We start from the raw sequence: 12,272 nt of genomic DNA, 5'->3' as shown, positions 1-12,272 counted from the left end.
CATTATCCCTAATGTGTCTCTGAAGTATATAATTTGCTATTATTTTAAAGACGCATAGAATGTGTGCACCTCGTTATCTTTCGGTTTCAATATCTCCATGATATATTTGTGGTTATCGAGTGTTTCGTTTGAAACTGCATTTTTCAAATCTAGTGATTTAATTCGGTCTTGGAGATATTTAAAGACTTAGACGTGGCCGTTGATTGCTGTAAGGTGCAATAGTTCAGTTAAAATATCAATTTTTGAATTGTTTTGTTCAATCGTTTCAAAAAATAGCTTTACGACATTCATACATACATACATATATATATTCAAAATATTTTTTTTGAAAAAAAAATTGGAAACCCGTTGTTCCAAAATTGGGGTGACACCACTGATCCCGGCCACGGTAAACTGTGCACGGTAAACATGACACTTGAGTTCTCGTTAGTACAATATTTCGCATTCGTATCTTTCAATTGATGTAGTTTTTGGGTATCAGATATTCCGTGATCGAGATTTTAGTGACGTGCGCGAGATCGCTTTTTGCGGAATAATCATCGAACCTCTAGCCATTTGGTTCGGTGATTGCTGGTCACAAAGTCACTAAAATCTATATAACGGAACATCTGGCAGCCGAAAAGTCCATCATACTAACAAGAATTTGAGTGCCAAATATTGCGTATTCGCGATTTTCATGGCAAAAATTGTCTTTGTGACCACCGCAACGTGACTAATAATCCAATTACCAGCCTGTAGGCATATAGTACAACTGAAATGATCTCATCAGGTCACTGCGACACATATCCAGGAAAGTCATTAACGCATGGCACACGCTCGCCTCGTCAAAAGGTCGACACGTGTTTCTATACACGTATCTGGGAAACAAAGGAAGAACACACTGAACCCATAAAAACCACGAACTACGTCCAGGCGTATGAACCCATAAAACCACGCTCGCAGCATAACTAGGGCAGCGCGAGTACCAAGAACAAAAGATGTGCACACGACACACTTCAACCCAAAACGTTTATAAAGCAACGCAGCAACCTCCACCGGCAGAGTGAGCCTCTAGAGTTCAACTAGATCACATCTTCGAAGAAAACTCTTCGTACATACAATAACCATTGTACCAAATTGAACAAAAATAAACGATCCTCTTTCAAACTACACAACACGTGTTTCGTTAGACCGGGATACGGTCAACATACCTTCCCTGTCTTACAAGCCATTTATGTAATTTGTTGCCATATGAAAGAAACTTATTGTGTGGTGGCGAAAAGTACGTCACTCGACAGCACTGACTCAAGTGTCAACTGTCATAAGTGGGAGTGGTCCTCATTAGATCTTGTTATTCGTACGATACGCAAAAAAATGGCACGACAAATTATATTATCGTTTGCCCTGCTCTCGATCATCCATCACGGTAATGTCTAATATATAATTTATCAAAAACTCTTCAACCAAATATGTATATACTTTCAAATTTATGTTTACATGCTACTTTCAAACTAACCTCACAATGTTTTCAAACTTTCATAACATTCATTCACACTATCAATATCTGCATCAGGTTATGCTTTGATGTGCTACCAATGTGCACCGTCGATGCCAGGATGCAATGAATTTAATTGGCGGGGTATGGGTTACCTAGGTAGCTCTTGTCCGGAATCTGACGATGTATGCGTCAAACTCATCGAAAGGAAAGGAGGTTGGAATCATCCCAACAATAATAATATTTCATTTTAATCCACATTTACATATTATAAATTGATTACAGCAAACATTCAAATAACTAGAAGTTGCTTGAGCACATTAGAAGCGATCCGAACGGACGTTCCGGCTGATCGTTACGAAGGCTGTCGACCAGCATCGTTAGACATTCGTCTCGGGAATTATGTTAATAATTCTATAAAAGAATACGACATCCACAGGTTTGTTTAAAATGCATTTAAACAGTTCCAATACCTTTCACTATCTTATAAATTTTGTTTGCTATTGTAGGAATTATTTCGACGAAACAACTTGGTGCTTCTGCTTCCTCGATCACCGTTGCAACGGAAGCAGCTCTATATCTGTTCCGATGATTGGAATTGTGACTGTTGCCATTTGGTCAACTTTTAAAATTATGTTCAGCAACTAATGTACAAATTTCAATTTAGGATAGTTACCAAAAAATATTTACATTTATACAAAGATCATTTTATCAATACTCGTAAAAAGACTGGTATGTATATAATATTATATTTTTTAGATCTGAATTTTCTAAAAATTTTACATTTTTTTATATTAATGATTTAAGCTGCCGTCCATGAATTTTTATATACATATTTTAATTGTATGTTGTCTATCAATATGTTTTATGCGATTTAATCTCGATTAAAAGTGTTCAATATAAATCCATTTACTAAGTGCCTTAGATATAATATAAGAATTATTATTATAAATCGTAATTAAAATCGTATAGAAAAATACGAACAGAATTTATACACCAAACATTCCAATACAATGTGATTAAATGACAAAAATCATATTATATAGTAATTATATTATTATATTATAATTTATTCATAACTCCAATATAATATACATTCAATTATCACAGAGTTGAAGAATCCGCAAATGTGAACATTTATGTGCAACAAAAACAAAATTGCATAATAACTACATACTATATAAAGTTGTGTACGTTTTGCTTTCATCGCAAAACTTAAACAATAACGACCTACTATTTTTATCAAAAATACTGTAGTAACAATGTTTTTTAAATAAATTTCAACTATTGACTTGCACCCATCAATATGCGAATCTCATATCTTCTTTGTATCCGAGTTTGTCTAAGTTTGGCAAACATGCAAAGTTGATCATTGGCGGGGGACCGCACATTAGAACGAGCACATCATCACCAGGCGGGAACATATGATCTCGTAACATTTCTTCGTTTACGTGACCACCGCTGTAAGACCAATCTGTAATAAAAAGTAATATTGAATATAATAAAATAATACATTACAATATATATTTGGAAATTTTATTTTAACGATTATATATATGTAATATTTACCTTGTGGTGGAGTATCAAGAGTGTACCAAATTTTGAATTGCTCCGGGTATTGACTTTGAGCATCTTCTAATTCTTTTCTAAGTAAGATATCGTTTTGAGTTTGATTGGCGAACAACAGCCTCATTTCAGTGGAATCATCCTTATCTTTACAAATATGCCGTATTAATTGCAACATCGGAGTTATGCCAGTACCGCCTGCAATAAATTAATTCAAACATTCAATTGATATAAAAATCCTCTATTATGTGTAAAAAATTCTTTACATTCTGCAAGATTCTTATCTAAATTGCATTTTAAATTTATTACTTAAAAATCATCGTATATTAATCATAATGACAGTCGGAATTAAGTGATTTCGTTCGGTATATTGTCGTTAATACCTGCAATCATGTTGAGCTTTTTGGCGAAAATCTTCGTCGGTGGATCTTTGCGAAGTTTTTTAATTGCAAAGTTGCCATTCTCTAAATACGTCAATCGGCCGGAAGGTCCTCGGACGTCGATGGTGTCTCCTATATTCATGTTTTCCAAATATTGCGACATTTTACCGCCGTCAGGAAACCGGGGATGGACGTTTTTGAAATAAACCTATAAAAACCACATATAAATTAGGAGCATACGTGACGAGCCAGAATGTTAAATTACAGAAAACATTTTCTGTAATTTAACATTCTGGCTCGTCACGGAGACCGATAAATTAGTACCGAAAATTCAATATATAAATATACACCATATATAAAAATATACAACAACCAAATACCTTAACAACCAGATCTACATATCCCTGATCCTCATCACACGACACGGGGGTGTAAGACCGAATGACAAGATCATTATCGATTTTCGCCGTCAAGTGAATATGCTGTCCAATCGGTAGCCCTACAAGCATATTTAGAATCGATCAATCAATTCTTTAAATCAAACAAAAATAATCAAAATTGATTAGAGAAATGAAATAATACCCAATATGTGATTTTCAGACGGCAATCCCAATCTATACCGCCTCGTGTCGTGACTAAGTTCTTCTTTTTCGATAAGTGGCAGTGGATATTTCACTGATGAGTCTTTGAGTGTGATCTGCGGCTTCTTCTTCTTTTTACATTTCAAACAGGGGAGCAAGAACGACACCATGATGACGGTGGCGACTACACAGGTAACGCCGACAACCAATTGAGTATTGTTCTAGAATCGAATAAGAGATCGATGTAATTAGATAAAACAACAGATGAGATCGAAGGCACGTACTAGATTGGCCTTCTGTCGAATTGATTATTAATACTTAAAGAAATATTCTTATCATTAACAATACGTATTAAATAATCCATAGATATCCTTGTGGATTTTCTTTAAGACATATTTTCAGATAAAAATAATTCCATTAGAAATAGTCATATTAAATTACATTCAGTGAAGTGATACGGTATTGTGCAGGACTATCTACATACCTTTTACATTGACAAAAAAACTATACAACATAATTAACAAACGTTGGAAAAAAAAACAAGTCAACAATACAATTGATGAATACTATTTTTTAAGCATTTTTTCATACATTTATGGCTATTTTATATAAAAAAAAAAGTTTTTACAACTGACTAAATAATCCAAAGTGTAATATGTACATATTTATTGAAGTGTTTGTAATGTCTTCATTGTTACGGACATCGACTACGTTCTGCAAAAAGGTATCGGAGAGTGGAATTTAACATTAAAAGCTAAAATAATCTGAAACAAAATTCGTTTCAGACAAACCACATCTATAGTTCAATAAAGCTCTTCTTCACCTTGAGCATATTTTAAGATTTTTAAATATAGTCAGTCGGAGTTTTCAATCCCAAAACTTACTTAATTTATATGATTATTTTATAAATTGAAAACATCAGATGTGTTCTGTCGGTTTTATTATAGTATTAATATCATTATCAATTCTATACGTTTACCTTGACTTAAATGTGATATTGAACAATAGCGTCAAAAGTTCTATAACTATCAATTTGAAACAATCACAGTACGGAAAACTCAGTAAAACAAACTCGGTATACCATTATTAGAGACACGCACACGCAAATTTTATTAAAATTCATCGAAATGTTTTATTATTTAAAATTAAACTCTTCATAAAAATAAATGCTAAAATTGATTATTTTTAATGCCCTAAAACGCTAAAATGCAAAATGAAAATGCTTAAATTGACAAAAATAAATGCCCAAAATACAAAATACAGTTATAGGTAAATTCAGCCCTGACTCCATCCTAATTTAATTAATTATCTAATTCCTTACATCTTACCAATCCCTACATAAAATTTAAACTAGATAGAAATCAAATAGGTACTTATTTCTTCTGTAATATATGCTACAATATAATGAACTCAAAATTGTAATATAATGAAAAACACGACATCTTGTCGTTATTCAAGCTTATCTTATAGTGTGTAGATGGCAATATACTGATACATTAAAAATACAATTTTATCGATACTTTATCCGTTCACAACAAAAAAAACATAAAATTAGTATACGACACATTACATGTTTGAAATGGGCAAACTTTAAACCCATTTAATAATGTTTTCTGACCCTGATTTTTCATGCATATTACATATATAATACATATAGCCATACGTAAATGCATGCATACTAAACAAAAACATATTATTAAACATGACTATTACAAATCTTATATATATAAATATTTCATTTTAAAGTATACAGTTAGATTTTCTTCATCGGATATTATTATAATATTACACATATAAAACTATAGCTCGGTAAAAAAAATATGGATTTATAACTAACTTACATATGACATTTTTTAACATCATCATGATTTTTTTTACATACAGCCAGCAGTATGACTCAATAGTTGCGTTTATGTTTAGCACAGAGAGGTTACTGAATTCAATCCCATGCTAATCTTTAATTCTGCTGGTCAGACTTGGATATTTGTGACTCCAAGTCGATCGTTTCCTATCATAGTTCGCCAATTTATCTGATTTCTTTGTTGAAACGGTTCCTCCATCAAATTGGCAAAAAAAACTATCATACCCGCTATGTAACAAATATCTGAATTTGATTCATGTACAATATGTAAAAATTTATGTACAAGTCTAAATCCATAGATGTCTCTATGGATTAATTAATTAATTGTTAATTTCGTGTTCTTCGGCCTATCGAAATACAGCGATTTATGTAATAAAAAATGCTGCAATGTTTGTAATTAATTGTCTAGGAAGGCGCAAATAGATACTACATAATAAATATATGTAGTATCTATTTAAAAATAAAAATAAATAAAATATGTAGTTGGGAAGGTTTAAATTCCATTGATAGTTCAAAAGTGCCTACGTAAGAAAAATCACATCAAATATTCTAGAATATATGAATTTTTCAAGGCTAAAGGTCGACAATTATAACACGTTAGCTCGTCTCACGATAGCAAGATAGTCTTTGTATATTTTTGATAGGCATGTAAACAAACTCACGAATCCATCTTCCGATTTGTCCATCTTGAAAACAGTCTGAAGAAGACAGTTGACAGAAGAGTGCGAGTTATCCGGTGAACCAACTAGTAATAACTATCAACAGTTGCTACAAGAATTCGGCTGCCTGGCTTTTGACAGTTGATACGAGTTGCCAGGTGGCGCGATATATATATAATAAATGCATTCGTGAACTATTTGACTCAAAGTAGAAAAAAAAATAGAACAATGGATGGCGAATAATATTGCATAATTTTTACGACACGCCAATCATTGCGTGATTGCACTTTAAAATTGCACTAAAATTGACCTATGTACATATATATGAGACATTGATGATGCGATGTTTGAGGTCATATCTTTACAAATTGAGGTACTTGTTCATTAGAATTGGTACTTGTTCATAAAATTGAGGTACTTGTTCATTTGAATGTGATGTATGAGTGGAATCTTGATCTACTCTCTTCCATTTGGGCCTCGCTATGATTTTATTTTTATTTATATATTGTTTTATTTTATGTTACTTTTTCTTTTTATTTCTCCTTATGTACTATATTTCTTTTGTTAATATGAAGCTAAGAATATGATTTTTGGATTTCATTTTTGATTTTTACACTTTTGTACATTTATTCTTTTGTTTTCTGTTATTTTTTTATTTTTATTTTTTCATTTTATCGCGTTTTTCTGCTTTTGCATTTTTGCTTTTTATTTTATGTATTTTATTTTTTATTTTTCTGTTTTTCTTAATCAAATGTAGGCCATTGTGGCGCATTAGGTTCTTCCTGTAAAGCCACAATGGTCCAAAACTACTACTATAAATAAATAATTAAAATATTAAGGCTCAGGCTTCGTTCCCAAAAACCAATTATTACAAAAGTTTCGACACTTTATCAACAAATGTCTCAATCGACGACATCGGTATTCGTGCGCGTTCTGAAGCAGAGAAATGTAATATGAATAGAAGTGGCTTTTGTTGTCAAGTGACATTCTGTCCACGGACAGATCTAAATAATTTTAGCATCAGTCGTATTTGACGCTTGTTGCTCGACGTATGTCCGATAAAAACTTCTCTGTTTGTTTATATTACTCGCAAGATGGGCAAGCATCGGTAAAAATTGCACAATACATTCAAAAACACACAATAAACAACATGGGATACATTTTTATAAGTAAATTGCCCCGATTGTATTCCGTGCGATGTAGCGTATGTATAGAGACGTACCGCGTAAAATTGATAACAATTATGTATTCGTAAGGGCCCCTCTATTCTTATTACATCTCTCTGTTCTGAAGCGTATACGGTTCGGTGATTACTGGTCACAAAGTCACTAAAATCTCTATAACGGAACATCTAGCAGCCGAAAAGTCCATCATACTAACGATAACTATCATACTAACAAGAACTTGAGTGCCAAATATTGCGTATTCGCGATTTGAATGGCAACAATTGTCTTTGTAACCATCGCAATGTGACTAATAACCCAATTACCGCGTATACATACAGTGCCGGCCTTACATGTAATGGCGCCCTTGGGCAAGTTTTAACAAGTATTTTCAACACCAGGTGGAGTTAAAAATAAATGAATAAAATGATATTTCAGCATAATCTTAAATTAAAGCTGAAAAATTAAGATTTTCTACCCATGTTTAATGCTACCTTTATAGGCTTAGCGGGTAGTATTCTTGTTTACTTTGTACATGCAAAATTTACATCGCCTATCGGCGTTTTGCAGGCCGATGGACTTGTCAGCAAAACGCTGATCGGCGTTGATTATTATTCAAATTGGTTATTAATTCAAAGGGTTAAAAGTATCTGAAAAAAACACGTACCACGCACCACTCAGTGTATTTTTTCCCTTAAACTTATGCCTAATAGTTTGCATGAACAAGCTAGTTCATTTATCAATTTGTTATTTTGTGTACACTATAACTAGCCAGATTGGTTCGTATATGAACGAACTAATATATTCATGAACAAAAGAAATGTACACATGGACTGTAACATAAACATATTTATAAATAAATAAGGCATAGATGTTTAAAACAACACGCCTGGCAACATTATTTTTATCTCGCACTCGAACAACCACTTTACATACGAAAATTAATTTATATGTTCACGTAATACAATATTTGTATTCATATCGGAACAAAATTAGATTACAACTCACTGTATTAATAATAGTAGAAAAATATACAATATTTAAATTTTACAACATCGTTCATCAATAAGACTTCTTTCCCCAATAAAAATAACTCACATTGTATGAATCTTTTAAGTATAAAACCTTCACCTGTATGAATACTAACCTTTCCAAGCTCCAAGTAATACAAAATAAATCCCTAAAAATAATTTATAATACACCCATATATACTAACTTGAAAAAACTGCATGTCATATATAATATTCCGTTTGTTACAGACATTACTAACAAACTAACCAGTAGATTCTATGACAGAATCACTAATAACCATACGAACACACTTGTAAAGAGTCTTGGTGATTACAACAAAATGTCTATACCCTTCAGGTATAACACACAGATTACCTAAACACAATCTGCTTTAGGTCATCGACTTTAGTGAGTCTTTAATTAATATTAGATGTATTATGAGCATTTATAAGAATTGTGAATAGGTTTTTGAGCTCTTTTTCCTATTATGCTGTACATTAACATTATAATAATATATGTAATACTATGATTACTAACAAAATTAAATTAAAATTGTAAAATAGAAAATGATCAGTAGATCAGTAGGTATTAAAATATATATATATATATATAAGATGTATTGTCAACATAATTTCGTAATAATAAAAAGTAATATAAAATAAATGCAAATTTTTGTCATTTAATGCTAATTAGTCAGCATTGCTCAATCGGATGAAAATCGAAGGAACAAAAACCTAAAAATTAACATGAATTGATTCCATCAGGCAGAACTCTGTATTTTTTTTATTTTTTATTACATGCAAGTGTTGAAAGAAAATGTAATTGAGTATGAACAGAACAAAGACAGTAAATTTCAACTTTATTAAAACGGCGTGAAACACGCTCTAATAATTCTGAAGCCGAATTGTCCCGGCTAACGAGCATTCTAAATGCAGATGCGCTGAAATGCACCGTTATCTGAATGTATCATATAAACAGAAATACAGCAAACATAAACATTGCGAATAGAATAAAGCAAACTTCATTTACACCATTCAATAGGTAAATCACACGACGTTACATCCAAACTGATTGATTAATTATCAATGTGGCGAATAGTAGTGATTCATATTCACGTGAAACATTGGCTTATAGCCATACTTTTGTTCCCGACATGATCAATTTCAAAGAAATATCAAACATTGTTACAGTGATGTCATTTACATTTGACATTGAATGGTGAGCATTGATTGCTTTGCATAATTTACAACAATTATGTGGGGAATGAATATGATAAATATTTTTAGAATATCAGAGCGTAACGTTTTACATAACAAAACGCATGTGTTTTGTGAGCAATGTATTTCTAGATATATACGCACGAAAACTCTGACTTTTTTTTATAGACTTCCAACTAAAATTAGTATCTCTAGTATCGTAGTATGTTATCGGAGAAACTATACAGGTAAAAAGACGATTCTTCCTTGTTTTGAAACGATTAGATTATAATCCTTTAAATATATTACATATTGTATATAAAAGTTGGTGAATCTTTATTATTCATTTATGAAACTAATAGCAATCACATATATATTTTTTTTAAATTATATAAAAAACATATGGAAATTAAAGGATTCATATTTAATTGATTAATATTATGTATTAGATGTATTATGAGTATTTATAAGAATTGTAAATAGGTTTTTGAGCTCTTTTTCCTATTATGCTGTAGATTAACATTAGAATAATATAATACTATGATTACTAACCAAATTAAATTAAATTGTTAAACAGAAAATGATCAGTAGATCAGTAGCTATTAAAATAGATATAAGATGTATTGTGAACATAATTTCGTAATAATAAAAAGCATTTAAAAATCAAAAATATTTTATTGAAATTAAATTGTGCAAAGAAATATACACAAAAGTTCATTTGCTCTTGGTGTGAACTTTCACTTTAAAAAATTGGATAAGTAGAACAAGGTCGTCAAGTGTGATACACATAATATATTCATTTCAAATAGTACATTTATTTACATTTTTATTCCGAATTTTATATATAGTAATAATTTCAATACATGTGTATATGTGTGTGTGAAAATTTTATAATAAGAGTGATGTAAATTGTAGACATGTGATATGTGTTGTCAGTTGAATAAAGCAGTCATAAAATGGTACACGGAAATGTGTATATTACAATATTTTAATAAATATAATATAAATTAGCATATGTCAATTGATGACGATCGGTGTTTTAATAATGTTGTTCCAACTTTTTACGAAGCTATTCTAAGTTTTATAGGTTATATTACAAAACATTATATTATTGTGTTAAAATAATTATTTAAACAATTAGCTGGGTGATTAAATTGTTGAATTGTATTATGTTTACAGTTTGCACGATTGTAATAACACTTTTTTACAAGAATAGATTGTTTGTCGTGAATAAAAAAATGACAAATCAATGACTTACGATCGCCATAATTTGGGCAGGAACAAACCGACTGAAACACAGAATACGACTGAACTACTTCTCCATACATACATAAGAATACTGTTGTAGATACTTTCTTCTCTAACACAAACAAATACGACCATTACATCAGTTTGTATTTTTTCGATACAAAATCCTCATATTCTGTTTTTGGGGTAATTGGATTATTAGTCACATTGCGGTTGTCAAAAATACAATTTTTGCCATTAAAATTACGAATACGCAATATTTGGCACTCAAGTTCTCGTTAATATGATGGACTTTTCGGCTGCCAGATGTTCCGTTATAGAGATTTTAGTGACTTTGTGACCAGTAATCACCGAACCCTTTTTAATGGTTCGGTGATTATTCCGCACAAAGCGATATATTGCTTTTAATTTAATGGTGGCTCGTGAGAATTCATAGAGGGGGGGGGGGGGGCTGCAGAGATTAATCGGATTGTAGTAGCTCGTTGACCATATCGGTGATCAAATGCAGACAAAAATTGCATGCATATGTACTATACTGAGAGGTCTGCAGCCTGCAGCCCATATGGATGGAAAAAGTGGCATGCATTTGTACTATACTGGGAGGGCTGTAGCCCCGCAGCCCATATAGACGAGCCGCGTAAAATTGACAACAATTATTTATTCGTAAGGGCCCCTCTATTCTTATTACATCTCTCTGTTCTGAAGCGTATACGGTTCGGTGATTACTGGTCACAAAGTCACTAAAATCTCTATAACGGAACATCTGGCAGTCAAAAAGTCCATCATACTAACGATAACTATCATACTGTGGCGGCTCGCTTATACGACATGGTCGAGTTTGGTTGCCTTCCTGCGAGTGGGAACCAACTCGGCTGGGTTCGGAGAGCTACTACTCACTCTGTCTTCAGCTGTCATATAATAAACACGTGCATTAACATGCCAGTCGTCTCATTCGTTCATCCTCCATACTGGTGACCCCCGACATCGAGCCACGCAGCCTCGATCAATTTCAACATGCCGCTCATCCCTGCCTCGCCGAGCCAGGCGGGGAAGCTACCCGCCGCGCCCCCATCGCCATCAACACGCGTCGCGGCCCGCGGGTGACAATAAACGAGCAGACACGGCTACCTACC

At 32.4% G+C, this 12,272-nt stretch overlaps 2 protein-coding genes across 3 annotated transcripts; one reads left to right on the top strand and one right to left on the bottom strand.

Moving 5' to 3' along the window:
- The first annotated feature begins 1,274 nt into the window (after positions 1–1,274).
- crim (QVR superfamily protein crim) lies at positions 1,275–2,537 on the top strand. Its single transcript, XM_077437567.1, has 4 exons — positions 1,275–1,405; positions 1,553–1,690; positions 1,760–1,913; positions 1,984–2,537. The coding sequence occupies exons 1-4, from the start codon at positions 1,354–1,356 to the stop codon at positions 2,120–2,122; spliced, it is 483 nt and encodes a 160-aa protein (XP_077293693.1). The 5' UTR covers positions 1,275–1,353; the 3' UTR covers positions 2,123–2,537.
- Positions 2,538–2,775: 238 nt separating this feature from the next.
- LOC143916451 (NADH-cytochrome b5 reductase 2) lies at positions 2,776–11,198 on the bottom strand. 2 transcript variants are annotated; one of them, XM_077437566.1, is made up of 6 exons: positions 11,150–11,198; positions 4,003–4,222; positions 3,801–3,919; positions 3,424–3,628; positions 3,044–3,238; positions 2,776–2,948 (listed from the first exon to the last, which is right to left on the bottom strand). In XM_077437566.1, exons 1-6 carry the CDS (start codon positions 11,156–11,158, stop codon positions 2,776–2,778), a joined length of 921 nt encoding a protein of 306 aa, XP_077293692.1. In that variant the 5' UTR covers positions 11,159–11,198. The 2 variants fall into 2 exon arrangements, with proteins under 2 accessions (XP_077293692.1, XP_077293691.1); XM_077437565.1 differs by lacking the exon at positions 11,150–11,198 and adding an exon at positions 6,525–6,674.
- Positions 11,199–12,272: the final 1,074 nt, after the last annotated feature.

Source organism: Arctopsyche grandis, chromosome 9 (genome assembly GCF_051622035.1).
Source record: "Arctopsyche grandis isolate Sample6627 chromosome 9, ASM5162203v2, whole genome shotgun sequence".
NCBI classification, from domain to species: domain Eukaryota; kingdom Metazoa; phylum Arthropoda; class Insecta; order Trichoptera; family Hydropsychidae; genus Arctopsyche; species Arctopsyche grandis.
The sequence above is the reverse complement of the archived record's forward strand: the minus strand, read 5'-3'. Positions and strand labels throughout refer to the sequence as shown.